Genomic DNA, 19,362 nt, shown 5'->3' with positions numbered 1-19,362 from the left:
AATAAAGTGCAGAAAAGCAGGAATGGTGGCTGTGAAGATTATGTGAAATAATGTATGTTTCTCACTCAATTGGGTCTCTCATGTAAGCTCATCAAACCTGAGGCCATGCCAGGAGTAATTTTTAAGGTTGAGCCCAAAAAGCTTCTTGCTGCTTCACGGTATTTTTCTTTTCTTTCTACGCAGGGTGTTGTGGAATATGTAGGTGCGAAACAGTCACATTAACCCCACCGGAATCAGCGGCATGGCGTAAGTTGGTCCAAGAGAATCCATATGTCCAATGTGGTGGGAGGACGTTTTCCGGAGAGGAGATTCTTTTGTTCAGAGGCTGACAGCTGGTCACTTGCTGAGAGCTAGTTAGTGGCAGAACAAGGGATAACTTCCAGGTCTCCTGGTTCCCACTCCAGGTTCTTTCCTTTGTGCCTTAGACTTGCTGTGTGACCTCAGGCAAGTCACATAACCTCTCTGATCTTCAGTTTCCTCAGCTATGAAATACAGATAACAAGGTTCCTATCCCACAGGGATGTTGTGAATCTTGAATCAAAAGAGGTAACTTTGTAAACCACCTGGTATGTGTAATAAGAACTTCATAAATGGTAGTGTGGTGGGTATTGGGATGAAATTTAAGCAAACTACAACTCAATGTGAAAAAAATACATTTTTTATGTTTAATTAAGAATTCTCATCTTCCATATAAGCTCCTGTTGGATAGAGGAGGAAAACGTTGTCAGCTCTTAGTATTCTCAATGTCTCAGTTTCTCGGTTTAGTCTTACTTGGAAAACCCAGTTTATATTGTGTGAAGACTTAATCTTTCAAAATTTCTCACCCTGCTCTTGTTCCTCCCAAGATGGCGTCTGGGTGTTGGTATAGGTGCAGCTTATGGGATCTTGTAGCTGTGAAGTGTGGACTCTGGGTGGGGTGCTTTGTCTACTGATGGAGCATGGTTCTACCTTGGTTCTTGCTTGTCCCTCAATCCTCTCAGAAGCTTGGCATCTCCCAGGGGTCCATGGAGTAGCTCCTGGTTTCCATGTCCAGGCTACAGAAACCAGAAGAGTTTTCTTGGGTCACCTACTAGCTCTCCCCATCTGCTGGTTCTAATCCTTGGCCCCCACACCATGTTGGATGTGGCAACAGCAGAAAGCAAGCTTTTGTTGGGAGAAGTCACCCGTTAGCCTTGATGCCCCTAAATTCACCCACTCCTATCTGAAAGTCTCTCAGGTGACCCATCTACACTTACGTTTAGCCTTGAGATGAGATGGCAGAGAAGCAGGAATCCTGGTGAGTCTTCTTCGTCTTATCTCTCTTTTAGCTTCCCACAGTTTTCTTTCTGCCTGTATAACAGGTATATCCCTTACATCATATCCTGAGTCCTCTCTACACCACAGCTTAATGAAATCTCTATCTTCCAGTCCTCCAAGCCTGGCTATTGAAAAATAAAATTTATTGATATAACATTGTGCAAGTGTAAGGCATACAATGTGTTGATTTGATACAGTTATATATTGCACAATGATTACCACCATAGCATTAGCTAAGACCTTCATCGCCTCACATAATTACCATTTTTTTTTGTGGTGAGAACATTTAAGATCTACTCTCAGCAACTTTTAAGAATATAATATAGTATTGTGTACTATAGTTACCATTCTGTACTTTAGACCCCCCAAACTTATGCATCTTGTAAGGCTTTGCTTTCAAGACTATTGTCTTCTTGGGAACTCAAAAACCCAATTTGGTAATGAAAATCTGAACACTATCGTTTGGCTGTCATTGTGTGTCTGCAGCTAAGACATCTGAAATTTTCCTGAATGAGATGAAATCCTTTGGCAGAATGGGTTTGAGGAGGGGGGTCACATCCCTATAAGTGGAAAAGAGAAAATTACGTCAATATATTTCCAAAAAGGTCATCCTTGATTTTAAAAAACTATCATTTTTTAAATAATAAAAAAGTCTTTAATAAAAATTTTTAATAAACCTGAGCCCAGAAAGCCTTTGGTTGGTGAGAAAGAGATTGTACTAATCTCCACAGTTCTGGGACCCCGCCCAAGCCTGGCACAGTGTGGGGAAGTTAGGTGGATAAATAAAGAATATGTGCGCCACATAGAGAGTGTGAGAAAAGTATGGGAGAGGGATGTACAAGAAATTTATAAACGAGAATTCAAAAGGCTTAACCTTTGAGAAAATTTGGTACTATCAGGATTAAAAATCCATAAACACAGGTGTATTAACTTTGTGAGAGTTCATTGAACTGTACACTTATGATAGTTGCACTTTTCTATATATATATTACACTTAGTAAAATGTTATAAAAATGCACATACACTTGACACAGCAATTCTTCATCCAGGAATTTACTCCAAAGAAATGGTCATATAACATAGAGAGATATCTCACTATACACTCAAGGGTGTGCATGTTAGTACTATCCTGGTAACAACCTGGTCTAAACTAAATGTTTGTTTACACTCAGGGACTGGTTGGGTCAATTGTTGTGTTGGTTAGAATAACTCAAGCTACTGTAACAAATAAACCCAAAACTGTCAGTGGCTTAATAAAAAGAAATTTAATTCTTGTTTGTTTAAGAGTCCAATGCAGATATTTCTGGCTAGTGAGTGGGTTCCTCCACGTGATGATTCAGGGACCCAGATCCTTCTGTATTGGGGCTCAGCCAAGCTAGGGTCTCAGAGTCTTCTGCAGACAGCGGCAGAAGGGGAAAGAAACAGTGGAGAAGGCACACCCACTTGATAAAAGCCTAGGCCTGGCCGTGACACATGTCACTTCCTCTCACGGTCACATGACCATACCTGGATGCAAGGTGAGCTGGGAAATGTAGTCCATGGTTGGGCAGCTGCCTCCTAGTGACAATTCCACACCATAGAAAGGGGAGCGTGGAGTTTTTGTTTGATCTTTGGCTACCTCGCTATCTCTGGCACAGCTATAGCTCATGGATACAATGGAATACCATGCAGCTGTTAAAAAGCATGAGCTAGGTCTATAGGGACTGACTTGGAAAGTTGTCCAAAATGTATTATTTTCTTAAATTTCTATTATAGAAATATTAAACAATCAGAGGCAGGGAAAATAGTATAACAAATGGCCATGTGCCCATTGTCCAGCTTCAACGCTTGACAAATTTTGCTTCTCTTGGTTTGCAAGACATACTATTGAGTGAAAGAGCAAGTAGAAATAGAACAGAGCTGCCCAAAAGAACTTTCCATGGTGATGGACATGTTATAGATCCACAGCAGCCACTAGTCACATGTGGTTATTGAGCAGTTGAAAAATGCCTGATATGACTGAGGAATGGCATGTTTCATTTTATTTAATTTTAATAGTTTTAAGTGTAAATAGTAGCTACTGTATTAGAGAGCACAGCAGATTGTAGATTGCATGATCCCATTTGTGTTAAGAAAATTATGTGAATTTATAAATTTATTTCTATTTGATACTATATTTGCATGGTTGATTTTGTGACTAGGACCCAAGCCTTGAAGGATTCACTCTAAGCTTTACACAATGGTTACCTCTGAATATAAGGATAGGGGACAGGGAGATCTTCACGTTTAATTTTATACACTTCTGCATTGCTTGATTTATTTTTACAAGAAGCAATTATTCCATTCTTAAAATAAGATAAAAACAAAAGAAACAAAAATAAGGATTACCATCATCTTTTGGTTAGTTTCCACCAAACAGAGCCTGAGATGGGGATTCTGGTGTGAGTAATTTATGAAGAGAGGGCTCTCAGGAGACACTTGCAGACACTTGCAGGAGTGAGGGAAGCAGGATAGGGCAGGGGGAGAAACTAGCCACTCAGAAGGCATTTCAGGAAAGGCTTAGCCACAGCCCATCCCGCCGGAGCTCTAGAGTGTGATTTGCACCAGAGACGTTCACCTGCTCAGAGGCAAGGGGATGGCTGTGCTGTTACACTCCTGCATCTGTCTGTCATCGCTTCTGGACCAGTGAAACAGACGAGTGTGCCAACCTGGTACAGTGGATGGGGGTGGTGCCAAGAGTGGCTACTGTCCCACCTGTCTTACCTGGCAAGGTGTGAAGAACTCCTGAGCTGATGCAGGTAAATCTCCAGGAAGAGACTGGGTTTTCTTCATCACATACCAACGCCTGCTTCCAGAACTTGCCACCGTGACCTTGGCCCCCAGGGAAATACGGAGCCTGGCTGGGTGAGCAGGTGGCTCATGGCCAGATCTCCGAGGCAGCTAATCACTTCTCTGTCCTCTGCTTGCAGGTCGGCTGCTGAATCTGACAGGGACGGCTTTTGGTAAGAAACTCCCCCAGATTGAAGGCAATCAGGCCTTGGGCAAGCACTTCCATCTCCCGGTTTCATCAGCTGATTAGTGGGTATTGGGACGACCCCTACCTAATGGGATAGTTGTGAGGACTCCCCTCCAGGTGGAGTTGCTAAGAGGGGGGCTCTGGAGTCACTCTTCCTGGGTTCAAATCTTGGTTCTGGTGCTCATTGCCTTGGGGACCTCAGGCAGTTCAGTAAATTCCCCAAGACTTCAGTTTCCTTCAAAATGAGGGCAAGAGGAGGTAATTCCACAGGGTTTTGATGAGGATTAAATGAGGTGTGTACGGGCAGTGCTTAGAGTGGTACGTGGAACATGGTAAGCGCTCCATTATGTTAACACTCCCCCTCCTCCTCCCTCCCCTCCTCCTCCCTCTCCTCCTCCCCTCCTCCTCCCTCCCCTCCTCCCTCCCCTCCTCCCTCCCCTCCTCCCTCCCCTCCTCCTCCCTCCCCCTCCTCCTCCCTCCCCTTCCTCCTCCCTCTCCTCCTCCCTCCCCTCCTCCCTCTTTTCCCCTCACTGACTCTCTCCAGCCACACAGGCCTCCTCGCTGTTCCTCCAACATGCCAGGCAGGGTCCTGCCTGAGGGCCTTAGTATGTACAGTTTATTCTGCCTAGAAAGCTTTTGCCCTGCATATACACGTGGCTCCCTCTCTCACCTTCTTTGTGTTTCAGCTTACGTGTCATCTTCTCAGTCATTTCTCCATTCTTGACGTTGTATCCCTCATCCCCAGCTCTCCAGATTATCAGCTCTGTGAAGGTGGAGAATTTTGTGTGTCTTGTTCCACTGCTGAATCCACAGTGCCTAGAATAGTGTCTGGCGTATAGTAGGTGTTTTTGTTTGTCAGGGTTAACCAGAGAAACAGAACCAATAGGATGGAGAGATATATATATATATATATACACACACACACACATATCTGTGTGTGTGAGTGTATAAAGTTCCATTATAAGGAATTGGTTCACACAGTTATGGTGGCTGGCAAGTCTCAAGATCTGCAGGGTGAGGTGCAAAGATCCTGACAGTGAGAGGAATTTGGAGAACTGAGTGAAAGTGAGCGTGGCTGATGGGATAGGATAGGAGATGAGCAGGAGAGGTTGGCAGGTGCCCACTCACACAGGGCTGGGTTGCTATTCTAGTTTTGGGTGGATATGAGTTGTGAGAAATTGAGTTGTGAGTTATGGGAAGCTCAGAGTTGAGAGACCACAAGTGGTAATGTGCCGGAAGTCTGCAAAGAGATAGGTTGCCTTTGTAGCTGAAAGAGGAAGCTGGAAATGAGAAGAAAGATGTTATCTGAGGCATCATGCAGGGAAGGGAAATAAACAAGGCATCCTGTAGGGAGCAAAGAGTCTGGCTCTCAAGACTCTAATAATGATAATCCATCCCTTATGTTTTTATGGCACTTTATAAAGAGCTTTCCCATGATGTCCTATCTTACCAATTGATGCTGGCATTCTCGCTGACCTCTCTTTATTTCACGCCCCACATCCCATCCACTGGCAAATCCTGTTAACATTACCTTCAAAATAAATCCAGAATCCTAGCTTTCCATAGCTCCCACCTGGGTTGTATCCACCACCATTACTCGCCTCGACAAGTGTGGTCACCGCCTCCCTGGTCATTCAGCCTCTGTCCCTCTACAGTGCATCTTCCAACCAATTGCCAGAAGGATCATGTTAAAGTCATGCTCTGTCCTTCCTCTGCTCAAAACTCTCCCATGCTCCCATCTCACTATGATAAAATGCTGAAGTCTTACAATGGTCTAGCAGATACTGCATGATCTGGCCATGTCACCTCCTCCTACTGTTCTCTTTATCCACTGTGCTCCAACCACACCAGCCTCCTTGTAATTCTGTGAAATCACCAGGTGTGACCCTGCCAATGGGCCTTTGCACTTGCTGTTGCCTTTGCTTTATTTATTTATTTTTTTAATTTTATTTATTTTTCCCCCAAAGCCCCAGTAGATAGTTGTATGTCATAGCTGCACACCCTTCCAGTTGCTGTATGTGGGACATGGCCTCAGCATGGCCGGAGAAGCGGTGAGTCAGTGCACGCCCAGGATCCGAACCTGGGCAGCCAGCAGCGGAGGGCGTGCATTTAACCGCTAAGCCACAGGGCCATCCCTCCTTTGCTTTAAATAGCTGCTTAGCTCACTCACCTCCTTCAGATCTTTGCTCAAATGTTACCTTCTCAGTGAGGTCTTGATTATTGAGCACAGACCATGCACCAGGCAATATTCTATGCACTCAGGATGCAGTAGTAAGTAAGATGGTCACACATCTCTTCCGGGAGCTCACAGTCCGTCAGGGCGACAGACTTGAAACAACCAATTACAAAAGTTTTTATGTAGAATTATCTTAGAAATTGCCTGAAAATTTATTCCATTTCCAGCCAGACCTATTCTCATGCAGAATTAGTGAAAATAATGCACTTCGGGCTTTGACAGGTTTGGCGCTGCCTCTTGCAAGCTGTGTGCACTTGGGCAAGTTCCTCAACCTCTCTGAGCCTCAGTTTTCCACATCCGTATAATGCAAGTTGTATTAGTTTCCTATTGCTTCTGTAACAAGTCACCAAAAACTTGGTGGCTTGAAAGAACAGAAGCGTATTCTTACAGTTCTGGAGGTCAGAAGTTTGAAACGGGTCCCACTGGGCTGAAATCCAGGTGTCAGCAGGGCTGCATTCCTCGCTGGAGGTTCTAGGGCAGAATCTGTTTTCTTGCCTTCTCCAGCTTCTAGAAGCCAACTGTATCCCTTGACTCGTGTCCCGCTTCCTCCATCTCCAAAACCAACAGTGGCTGGTCAAGTTTTTCTCACATTGCTTCACTCTGACTCTGCCTCTCTTGGTTTCATCTTTCACTTATGAAGATGCTTGTGATTATGTTGGTCCCACCTGGATAATCCAGGCTAATCTCTCCAACTCAGGGTCAGCTGATTAACAGTCTTAACTCCATCTGCAACCTTAATTCCCCTTTGCCATGTAGCATAGCATATTTGCAGGTTCCAGGGATTCAGTTGTGGTCATTTTCGGGGGGCCATTATTCTGCCAACCACAGGACTGATAGTGTCAAGTGAGTCCCTTCCCTAGCACCTGGAAGCCTGCCCCCACCTGTGGCTTTGTCCTCCTTGAGCTCACAGTGTGGTAGAGGAGATGATCACTAAAAAGCTAATCACTCAAATAATCCAACAATTATAATTTTTATAAATGCCATAAACAAAGAGCAGAGGGAGGTATGGTGGAGTAAAGGAAGTGACATTTAAGCAAGAACTGTAGAGTGAATAGGAACTGGCCAGGCAAAGCAGAGGAAAAGACAACAGCATGTGCAAAGGCCTTGTGGTGGGGAGACTAGAAATGGAGAGTGAAGAGAGATGTGATTGGGTCTGGTCACTGGGGGCTTTGCGGGTCATGTTAAGTAACTTGGATTTTAGTTCTGAGTGCAACAGAGAGTATTGTGGGCAGGGGTGGGGGTGGATGATCATATTTGCCTTCAGAGATGATTGCAGGGAACAGTGAGGGATGTAGGGGATGTAGGGAATGCAGCATCCAGAGGAAGATCTGTACCAAGCATAGCCATGGAGATGGAGAGACACAGGTAGATGTCGAATATTTGGGAGGAAGAATCAATGGGGCTTGGGGACTCAATGGACGTGAGTTGAGGACTAAAGAAGTAAACCAAGGTACAGAGAAGTGAATTCCACTTGTTCCAGGGCTGGGGTGGCTAGGATGTAGTTTTGACTGTTTCCATAGAAACCAAATGACAACAACTTAAAATGTTTATTTCTTAGAAGTTTATTCTTCACCCTCTCATAAATCTCCACTTTGGGATGGAACAAGGTGACAGGGCTACCTCGTCTGAGATCATCTCAGCTCCCAGGTGCCTTCCGTCTTGTTGTTTCTCCGTCCCTCGGTGTGGAGGTTTTCCAAAGCATCATCCCCACGGTTATGGATAGATCACCTCATTCTGTCCATGTTCCAGCCCAGTTGAAAGTGGAAAGGAGAAGTGAAGACCATGCTCCTTCTTTCTAAAGGCGTGGCCAAAAGGTGCACATATCACTTCTGCTAATTTCCATTGGCTGAAACTTAGCCACATGGTCACACGTAGCTGCAAGAGAAGCTGAAATTGAAGCTTAAATGGGTGGTCATTTTATTAAAAGAAAGAGGGGGAGATGGGTGTGGGGGAATAGCCACCATTCCCTGCTTTGATGTTTCCTGTGGGAGCTTTAACCCAGGTGGTCCTTGCTCCAAATGCTGCAGCTTTGACTCGCATACTCTTCTGTCTGGAGCTCTGATGCTCACAGAGTGGCCCATGGACCGGCATCATAAGCATCAGTCACAGGCTTGTTAGAAATGCAGAAACTCAGGTCCCCCAGACCAGCTGAATCAGCATCTGATTTTCCAAGGTCTCCCGGGGATCCCAGGTGAGGCAGATGCTGCTGGTCTGCAGACCACACTTGGAGAAGCAAGAGTCCAGATCAGTACTTCTCACACTTCCTGTGCACACACATCACCTGAGGATCTTGCTAAAATGCAGATTCCCATTCAGTAGATCTGGGGCAGGTCCTGGGAGTTTCTGTTTCCATCAAAATGCCAGGCGATGCTGATGCTGCCCACCCACGGACCACACTTTGAGTGGCAAAGTCTAGGGTCTGTAAGGTCCTTGACTGAGCGATTTCCTAGGGCTGCTGTAACCACAAACTGTGTGGCTTAAGACAACAGAAATTTGTTCTCTCACAGTTCTGGAGGCCAGAAGTCTGAAATCAAGGTGTCAGCAGGGCTGTGCTTTCTCTGAAGGCTCTAGGAGAGAATCCGCTCTGTGTCTCTCTCCCAGTTTCTGGTGTTGCCGGCAATCTTAGGCATTCCTGGACTTGTAGGTGCATCATTCCACCGGTGCCTCCGTCATCGCATGGTGTTCTCCCTAAGCCTGTCTCTGTGCGTCTTCTCCTCTTCGTATAAGGACACCAATCGTATGACATTAAGGGACCATCCTACTCCAGTATGATTCCATCTTAACTTACATCTTAAGATGCAACTAACATTGCATCTACAAGGACTCTATTTCCAAATAAGTCCACATTGTCAGGGACCAGGGTTTAGGGCCTCAACAAATATTTTTGGAGGACACAATTCAACCCACAGTGTTCGTCTTCATTCTCGAACGCTGGCTTCCCTCGCAGCCCCGCTCTGGTGCGCTAACCCAAACTCTTCCTTCTGTGCTGCCCAGAAACGAATGAGTGTGTGGATACCACCGTCTGCCCAGCTTATGCAACCTGCACCGACACTCCAAAAAGTTACTACTGCACTTGCAAACAAGGATTCCTGTCCAGCACCGGAGAGACACAGTTCAGGGGCCCAGGAGTGGAATGCAAAGGTGAGTTCACATCCCCTCAAAGGTTGTCGGGAAATCAGGTGGAAGCCAGCTGGGTAGCAGATGTAAGTACTTTTTCTTTATTCCCCAAGTATTATATTATTTCCTTCCTCCCTCCCTCCCTCCCTTCCTCCCTCCCTTCCTTCCTTTCTTCCTTCTTTCTTTCCTTTATTTCTGTCATGAGAATGATTCCTGGTCACTAAAATTTCCAATGATTACAGACTAGCACTAGGATGAAAATAAAAAAAAAAAAATCCTACTGCCTGTCAACATTCAGAAATAACCACTGATTTCATTCTAGGGGTGTGCCTTTAGTCACCTTTCCATGCAGATAATAAGAATTTCTAACATTTACTGAGTGCCAGACTCCGTGAGAAGGGCTTTATGTGCACTGTCACATGAAATTGACTGTAGGTTTTGTGATGATCTCCATTGTCCAGGTGAGGAAACTGAGGATTGCAGAGCTGAAATGATTTGTTTAGGGTCATGTAGTTGAACTGGGATTCAAACCCAGGTCTTTCTGACTCTAATGGTGGTCTCTCAACCACATCACCTAATTGCCACACTCTAGTTAAGGGGTGTGGGGAAATGTGTTTAATCTCTCTAAGCCTCAATTTTCCATCTGTAAAATGGGTGTATAAGAGTATCTATCTCAAAGGATAGTTGGAAAGATTAAATGCAATAATGTATGCAGTGTGCTAAGCACATGTACAGTATCAGGAGTTATAGTAACATAAATAAAATAAAGTAACATAATTCCCAGAAGGAGCTAAATTCTCTGTCTGAATTCCTTATATTTAGACCTCAATGCTCCTCTTGACAGTAAAGATCTGATTATGCCTCTGAATAAGACCAGAGGTTGGCAAACTTTTCTGTAAGTGGCCGGATATTAAATATTTTAGAGACTGCAAGCTGTATGATCTCTGTCATGACTACTCAGTGCTTCAGTTGTGGTGCAAAAGCAGTCACAGATGATACAAAAATGAATGGATGTGGCTGTGTGCCAATAAAGCTTTATTTACACAAACAGGTGATAGGCCAGATTTGACCAGTGGTATATAATTTGCTGAGCTCTGAATAAGATAATTCATTTCTATCACTGTAGTTTCCAGGGAGCCCCAAACATCCTTCTTTACCTTCGAGCTACTGTTAATGGGTTATTCAGTCAGTTCAGTAGTGCTGGTGGGCCCTGGTGTTTAAATCTGCGGTGAAATCAACATTCCCCATCTAGAAAATGATGGATACCACAGCAATGTTTTTGTCCCCGGTATGTCTTTGACCCCTCACTGTGGTACCTGATACATTGTGAGTTAAATAGATATTTGTTGAATGAAGGAAGATGAACCTTATTCTTTAGTGAACTCCAATCATCCTCATGTTGACAGACACGTAGTTGTTTCTAATGTTTTACAACTTCAAACAAAGCTGAATGAGCATCCCTCTGATCTTATCTTGATGTACAGTGGCAGCTCCATATTTCTCTCTAGGAGAGGTGCAGTTGACTGGGAGGTAGCTATAGGACACTTGTGTTGAAGTTGTGCTTGCATAACAAGTACATAACAAGTGTTTATTTAGGATGACTGGGAAAAGCAGGGGTGAAGGAGGTTTGGGGAGGGCCATGCCATGGTACCATGACTGCACAATTCCATGGGTTCTTCAATGGGTAATATCCTAGAGGTGGCTTTTCAAGGTGTTCAACTTATCTATTGTTGAGTAACAGACCACCTGCAAACTTAGTTGCAAACAGCAATCATTTATTTTGCTCATGAATGAATCTGCTATTTGGGCTGAGTTTGGAGAGGATGGAGTGTATCAGTTCCACAGCGTCAGTTGAGTTGACTCAACTGGAGACAGGAGTATTCACTTTGAAGAGGGCCCACACACCTGGCTGGTAAGGTGGCGCTGGCTGTTGGCTGGCTGCTCCTCCAGGGCTGTGGGCTGGAGGTCTTAGTTCTCCATGTGAGCTGCTTTTTCATGGCTGGTTGGGCTTCCTCAAAGTATGGAAGGTGAGTTCCAAGACTGAGCATCTCAAGAGAACAAGGAAGTACATTATATTTTTATGACCTAGCGTGATATTCTCATGACCCAACATGGTATTTTTATGACCAGTATCACTTCCACCATAGTCACAAGCATTCTCAGATTCAAGGATAGGGAATATAGACCCCACTGCTTGATGGATGGAGTACCAAAGTCACACTGAAGGAGGGACATATGGGATGAAAACATTGTTTCAACCATCTTTGGAAAATACACACGATGAGGCAACTTTGTAACTCTGACTCTTTCTCTATCCAGATATAGATGAATGTTCTCAAAACCCCCTACAATGTGGTCACAACTCAGTCTGCAAAAACCTGCCAGGGAGGTACAAGTGCAGCTGTTTGCCTGGTTTCTCTTCTCCTACTGGAAACAACTGGAACCCGGGAAAGCCAGGTCGTTTTGCCTGTACAGGTAATGCTCTCAAGCTCTTAGGCGTGGGTCTTTCATGGACAGCTACCATTGAGTTGGGTACCTGTGTTTCTCACCATAGACACCCAATCTTGTGTCTGCTCACTCTCCTCCACTGCTCCTCAGACATCAATGAATTCCTCTCCAGTGGGATCTGCTCAGAGCATTCTGAGTGTTCCAACTCCTTGGGAAGCTACAGTTGCAGCTGTCAAGATGGGTTCTTCTCTAACAACTCCACCTGTGAAGTCAAAGAGGGCCTGCCCTTCTTAATTTACCTACTTGATTAAGAATCACCTCATTTGATGATCCTGTGAGGCAGGGATCATGATCCCGATTTTAGGAATGAGAAAATTGAGACTCAGAGAGGTGAAGTGACTTGCCCAAGGATGAATAGCTCTTAAGTGGAAGAATCAGGATTTGAACTTCTGTTGTGGGCCTACTATGAGTTAAGCAGTGGATAAGGCAGTACCTGCGAATAATGGGGGGCTCTGTCCCTAGAGCGATTTTATCCCCAGGGGACATTGGCAATGTCTAGAGACACTTTTGATTGTCACAACTGGTGGTGGTGTTGGAGTTGTGTGTGCTATTGTCATCTAGTGGGTAGAGGCAAGAGATGCTGTTAAATACTCTACAATGCACAGAACAGCCTCCCCACAACTAAAAATGATCCAGGCCCAAATGTTAGTAGTGCTGAGGTAGAGAAAATCTGTGCCAGGGAGAGCTCAGATCCAAACCTCAGCATTTTTCCTAAAAGGTATTTGAATTAAGACCTGACAGTGACCCTCATCCTCCTTATCCTTCCATAGTAAATCAGTCACCATGTCTTGGGGAATCTACCCGCTAAATATGTCTTGAATCTCTCCACTCTTCTCCATCCATGGATCAGGCTTCATCTGTATTGCAGCAGCATCCCCTCTTGTCTCTCCCTTTCTCCAGTCTTGTCCCTTCGAGTCCATCCTCCACACTACAGCCAGAACGTTCTCACCAAGACACCAGGGCTCCATCTCCCTGAGTCTAGTGTGGTTCTATTGTTCTCCACATTCATTTATAGGAAGGGTGACTCCATCCAGCAGGGCATGGAGTGATCCAGCCCTCATCACATACCCTTTGCTTGGAGTCAGAGATATTTGAAGTCATCTCTGATTTTTCTAGTCCGTTTGTAGCAGTTAGCTATTGCTGAGTAACAAATCACCCTGAAAGTCAATGGCGAAAACAACCACCATTCATTTTGCTCTTGATTCCATGCATTGGTGGTTTAGGTTGGGCTCTGCCAGTCAGTTCTTTGGGTCTCAAACATTCTTCATGTGTCTGTGGTCAACTGTGGTTGGGCTGGGCTATCTCACCTGATTGGGGCTCATCTGGGATGATCCATGTCTTCCATCCTTTATCAGGCTAGTTTAGGGCTTGTTCATGTGGCAGAATCAGGAGGCCCAAAGCATGGGCATCTAGAAGCAAATAAGCGTCTAGAGGTCCAAGTTAGGAACTGTTGCCACATCACTTCTGCTGCATTCTATTGGTCATGCAAGTCATAGGGACAGCTGGATTCAGGAGTGGGAAACAAACTCCATATTTAAAGAGAGGAGTGGCAAAGTCACATCACACTGCATAACTTGCACTCTGAGGTGTGGATACAGGGGTATATATGTGGCCACTGAAGTACCATACTCTTGGCAGATATTTTTTGGATGGATGAATAGTTGGACAGCTAGATGGACAGCTGCTTGGATAGATGGATGGATGGACGGATGGATGGATGGACAGATGGATGGATGATACAAACAAATGAACAAAGAAACAAAGGAAAAAATAGTGTACTTTTTTCTCTATGCCAAGAAAAAAAGACTACGGCCATTTGTGCAACGTGTCATCATTACATTTTGAAATTATTTGTCACCCTTTTCCTTACATATTGTTGGCCAGAATTTATTTTCATGGTCTGACCTAACTGCAAGGGAGGTTAGGAAGAAGGCAAAAATGTGGGTATTGGGGAGCCTCAGTGCTGTGTGCCACAAGATAAGAACATGTAGAGCAAATCTCCACTTGCAGTCTCCTGTCTTCATTTCCTCCCCTACCTTGAGCCGGGTTTTCTCTTCCACTGTCTAGATGTGGATGAATGTGTGGATCCCAGAGCTTGCACAGAGCATGCGACTTGCCACAACAGTCCTGGAAGGTACTATTGTGTCTGCAACCCAGGATTTGTTTCCAGCAGTGGAAACACGAGATTCCACGGTCCAGGAGAGAAGTGTGAAGGTAGGTGGAGGGATCTGTTGGGGAATCAGGTCCAATTCTGTTTGCAAAGACAGCAGTGGTGGGAGAGGAGTCAGGGCGGGTCTCGGCTGAATCATTCATTCATACATTCATTTATTCCTGCACCCTTCGACCAATACTTCATGAGTATCTACAGTACACCAGGTTCTATTCTAGGGACAGCAGATACAGCAGTGAATAACACAGGGGAAAATGTTTGTTCTCCTGGAACTTGTCATCTTGTGTGGAGGGAGATAGATAACAGAAAATAGATGCATGAACATATTGTGTGTTAGGGATAGTTAAAGGAGATGAAGACAAATAAGGCGGGAAAGGCAAATAGAGAGTTCTGGGGATGGGATTCTAATTTTAACAGAGCGGTAAGGAAAGGCCACGCTGAGAAGCTGATATTTGAGACAATATCTGAAGGAAGTGAGGGAGTGAGAGATTGGGTGTCTGGGGAAGGATGTTCCAGGAGGAGGGAACAGCAGGTACAAAAGCCTGGAGGAAGGATCCCAGACAAGGTTCTAAGCTCTCCCTCTCGTGTGCTCATTCAGTCCTCCCAACAACCTGATGGTACTGGTTGTATTCTACACCCATTTCACAGATAGAGGACTGTGAGCCTCCACTGTGGTGGAATCATCCTCCCAAGGTGTTTTGAGAGGTTTGGGGAATTTGATTGGAGATGTAAAAGAAACTTTCCACTCCAAATAAATGGACTGAAGGTATATTTTATTGTATAGAGCAGAGTAAAAGTGATAGTCTGCAAACAGATCCGAATAGGTCAAATAATCAGAGCGAAAGACACCAGCTCGATCGGAAAGGGAAACACCAGATTGACTGAGATAGCAGCAGATTCGAATAGTTCATATAATAAGAGGGAAAAACATCAGATCGATCGGAAAGGGAAACACCAAATCGACTGAAGGGAAATGAAACAAATCAACCGGAAAGAGAAACACCAGGCTGACTGAAAAGAAAACACGTCAGATCAGTCACTCACAACATCCATGCCACACTGCCGGGGAGAGTCCCTTCAACTGACACAGCTGGGCGGGAATCTGATCATCAGAGGTCCTGGGCAAGGCGTCCCCTCCACAGGTAAGACTCTCACCAGGTCTTGGTTTTTAGCAGTTTATATAGCATCAGTAATCTCCAGCAAGCAGTTACAGAGTTTACAGAGCAAGCATTCAGCATTCCCATGCACAAATGGTTATCAGTGGTGTACATGCACTGAGCCTCCTGGTTATCGTCCAGCCCGGCAGTTGTGTACGTGCATTGTTTTCCCTGGTTATTGTCCCAGCCTGGCACAGACGGCCAGTCTGCCCCGAGCTACGATGCCCAAAGAACCTTGAAATGTTACAAATTGCAACCATCTCTGTGGGAGAAAGGCCAGTTCCCAAGAAAAAGGCCGGTTCCCACCACACAGAAAGCAGCTCTATATTTCTTTGTGTGCTGGTGGCTATAGGTCAATGAAACGGCCAAACATGGCCGTACTCATGTCAAGACACAAGACCAAATAGATAGGAGATAGGAGAGTCAGGATCTGAGTGTGCCTAGATGTGACTTCACACCCCATGCTCCCCACCAACGTTCTAGTCTGCCTTTGGCAGAGGCCACACCTCCAGCAATTCAAGGTGGACTTGTGTAGGACAGATATCAATGTATTCACCAAATTCCCAGACTCTGAGACTCAAGACAGCCTGAGAAGCTGTCATCCAAACATTCCAGAGCTAGACAGAACCTGGATTCCAATCCTCGTTGTGCCTTTCAAAAGCTATGTGACATTGCATAATTTTGAAGCCTCAGTTTCCTCCTTTGAAAAGTGGAAATATTAGTTTACACCTCACAGGGCTGCTATGAGCATTCGTGGAGCTAATGCATGTAAGGAATCTATGTCAATACCTGTCACAAAGAAAGGTCGAGATGTTAGTGGTTAAATTTTATTTTAGTTAACATTTGCTTGCCTAGTACTTACTGTGTTCCAGGCTCTGTGTGGAGTGCTTTACAGAGGTCACTTTATTTAATCCTCTGAATAACCCTATGGGGTGGGTACTATTATCCTCATCTGACAGATGAGGAAATTGAGACACACAGAGATGAATTCTCTTGTGCATTGAGTTAGGAAGCTCAGGTTGCTTAACAAAATCTTGTAGACTGGGGGCCTTAAATAGCAGAGATTTATCTTCTCACATCTCTGGAGGCCAGTGGTCTGAAATCAAGGTGTCAGCAGGACCATGCCTTCTCTGAAGATTCTAGGAGAGAATCTGCTCTGTGTCTCTCTCACAGATTCTAGTGTTGCTGGTAATCTTAGGCATTTCTGGACTTGTAGATGCATCACTCCCATCTCTGCCTCCGTCATCGCATGGTGTTCCCCCTAAGCCCATCTCTGTGCCTCTTCTCCTCTTCTCATAAAGACACCAATCTGATCAGATTAAGGGACCATCCTACTCCAGCATGATCCCATGTTAACTTACATCTTAATTGCATCTACAAAGACCCTATTTCCAAATAAGTTCACATTGTCAGAGACCAGGTTTAAGACCTCAACTCTCCATCTCACTGGGACAGCAACATGTGCGTACAGGAAATGGAACTGATGGCGGCCATCTTTGGAGGGACTACCATACAGCAGAACACATTTTATAGTCTTCCATCCCCCGGGAAATGCATGCTTCTTTTCATTAGAAATGATATATTTCTTCTTATTCGTTGATCTTTACTAGCTGCTGACATTGTTAGAAGCAGAACAATAGAGGCATAAAGAGGAAAGGGGCCTTAGAGAGATTAATACAGCTCTAAGGGCTCTAGGAGCCTATTCAGAATCCCCATCTAGGGCCAGAAAGCAAGGCCATGGTCTTCCACTCTGCTTTCAGTCAAATTATCACCTCTTTTATTTGTTTTACGTATTCAGTTTTCACTTCACAAGAAGGAAGGTTTCTTGGGCCAAAATGTTTTGAAAACCATGCACCTAGTCCAGCTCTATATGCAAAATATAAATCCCACCTGTGCTGTCTCTGACAAGAGCTCACCTAGTCCATGCTTATATATTTCTGGAAGTGGGGAGCTCATGGTGAAAAGAAATCCACTGCTTGATTAGAGATGTTTTCTGTGATACCAAGAACAAACCTCTACCCATGCCTTCCAACCATGTCATTTGAGGCCTCCAAATTAGTCTACATTCATATCACAAAGACTTCTCGTCCCAACTCTCCATGGTATCGCCTGGTGCAATATACCATATGCCTGCATAAGCCCCTAGTGTGGATGGTGCCTATTTATCCCTCATGTTTTGTGAGATGACATAGAAACATGAAAGGTTTTGTCCTTACCTCCCTCCTATTTATATTTTATTTTTATTTATTTATTTTTTTTGGTGAGGAAGATTGGCCCTGAGCTAACGTCTGTTGCCAATCTTCCTCTTTTTTTCTGGAGGAAGAGTGGCCCTGAGCTAACATTTATGCCAATCTTCCTCTACTTTATATGTGGGATGCTGCCATAGCATGGCTTGATGAGCGGCGCGTAGGTCTTTGCCTGGGATCTGAACACGCGAACCCCAGGCGCTAAAGCGGAGCACATGAACTTAACCAGTAAGCCACTGGGCCAGCCTCCTTCCTATTTATTTTTTTCTGGGACATTCTATTCCATATATCCTCTGTGGTTCAGAAACCCTCAGAGGGAGAGGTACATCACCTTGTATTGGTTAAGCTGGGGTTTCTCAACCTTTGCACGATTGACGTTTTGGGCCGGATAGTTCTGTGTTGTGTGTGTGGCTGTTCTGTGCATTATTGGATGTTCGGCAGCATATTTTGTCTCTATCCCTGGATCCCAGTGACCACGAAAAATGTCTCCAGACATTGCCCAACGTCCCCTGGAGGGGCAAATTGCCCTCAGTTGAGAAACACTAGCTTAACATAATAGAAATTTCTTACTCCTTTAACCATCCAGTATGGATATCCTTGGTCAATAGGCAGCTTTCCTCCACAAGGTGATGCAGGGATCCAGTCTTCTTGCATCTCTGGTTTTTCTATCCCTTAGGACGTTGGAATCCTTGGTTTCAGCTAGTGGCAGGGAAAGAGGGAGAAGACACACTCACTTCTTAACCACGTGGGCCCAGGAGTGATATGCCATACCCTCTCCCATTCCATGAGTGAAAGCTAATCACATGGCCCTGCCTAGATGCAGGGGGCTCTGGGAAATGTAGTCCCTGGTGGGCCGCCATTTTTTAGTGACAACACTATGCTTTGGAAGGGGAAGCATGACTTTGTTGGATTGTTGGCCAACTCTGCCTCACTCCACAGACATTGATGAGTGCCTTGATATGTAACCTTTCGGCCAAAGGCATTGAAAAGTGCCTTTTCAATGCAACGTGCACCAACACCTCCCAGGGGCTACTTTTGTACCTGCCACCCTGGCTTTGCACCAAGCAAGGGACAGCTGAACTTCACAGACCAAGCAGTGGGATGCAGAGGAGAGCAGAGGGTTTGCTGGTCAATCTTGGAAAGAAGGATGTCCTTGTTCCTTTGGGTTGTTTGATCTTCCCGAGTTTTTTTGCAGATATTGTTGAGTGCTCCCAAGATCCATCACCGTGTGGTCCCGATTCTGTCTGCACCAATGCCCCAGGCTCCTACAGCTATAGCTGCGTTGTGGGCTTCCATCCCAATCCAGAAGGCTCCTGGAAACATGGCAACTTCAGCTGCGAAATTAATCCTCTCCTTATGTGTCTTGGCAATGGAATCTGTGTCTTGCTTTGGTTGTAAAATCCTCACTCTACCCAAGCTCTGGATCCTCTTGTTACTTTCACCTCATTCATTCTCTCTTTTTTTATTAATTCATTAATATATTAATTTGATAAATTATTTTTGAAGCATTAATTAACTAATTAATCAAACAGGCCCCTGCACTAGGTACTGGGGATTCAATCCTGGATGTGATGGACATGATATTTGCCCTCATGCAGCTTATAGTCTAGGGAAGGAAGTAGAGAGCGCACACATAA

At 44.9% G+C, this 19,362-nt stretch overlaps 1 protein-coding gene across 1 annotated transcript in view; it reads left to right on the top strand.

Moving 5' to 3' along the window:
• Positions 1-19,362, top strand: part of LOC131394472 (adhesion G protein-coupled receptor E1-like) — a 46,348-nt gene that overhangs the window by 1,962 nt on the left and 25,024 nt on the right. Inside the window, exons 2-6 of the mRNA XM_058525846.1 lie at positions 184-246; positions 4,245-4,277; positions 9,522-9,668; positions 11,964-12,119; positions 12,243-12,272. Coding sequence (XP_058381829.1) covers positions 184-246; positions 4,245-4,277; positions 9,522-9,668; positions 11,964-12,119; positions 12,243-12,272 — 429 coding nt within the window. The remainder of the gene's footprint in view (positions 1-183; positions 247-4,244; positions 4,278-9,521; positions 9,669-11,963; positions 12,120-12,242; positions 12,273-19,362) is intronic.

Source organism: Diceros bicornis, chromosome 30 (genome assembly GCF_020826845.1).
Source record: "Diceros bicornis minor isolate mBicDic1 chromosome 30, mDicBic1.mat.cur, whole genome shotgun sequence".
Classification (NCBI taxonomy): Eukaryota; Metazoa; Chordata; class Mammalia; order Perissodactyla; family Rhinocerotidae; genus Diceros; species Diceros bicornis.
The sequence above is the reverse complement of the archived record's forward strand: the minus strand, read 5'-3'. Positions and strand labels throughout refer to the sequence as shown.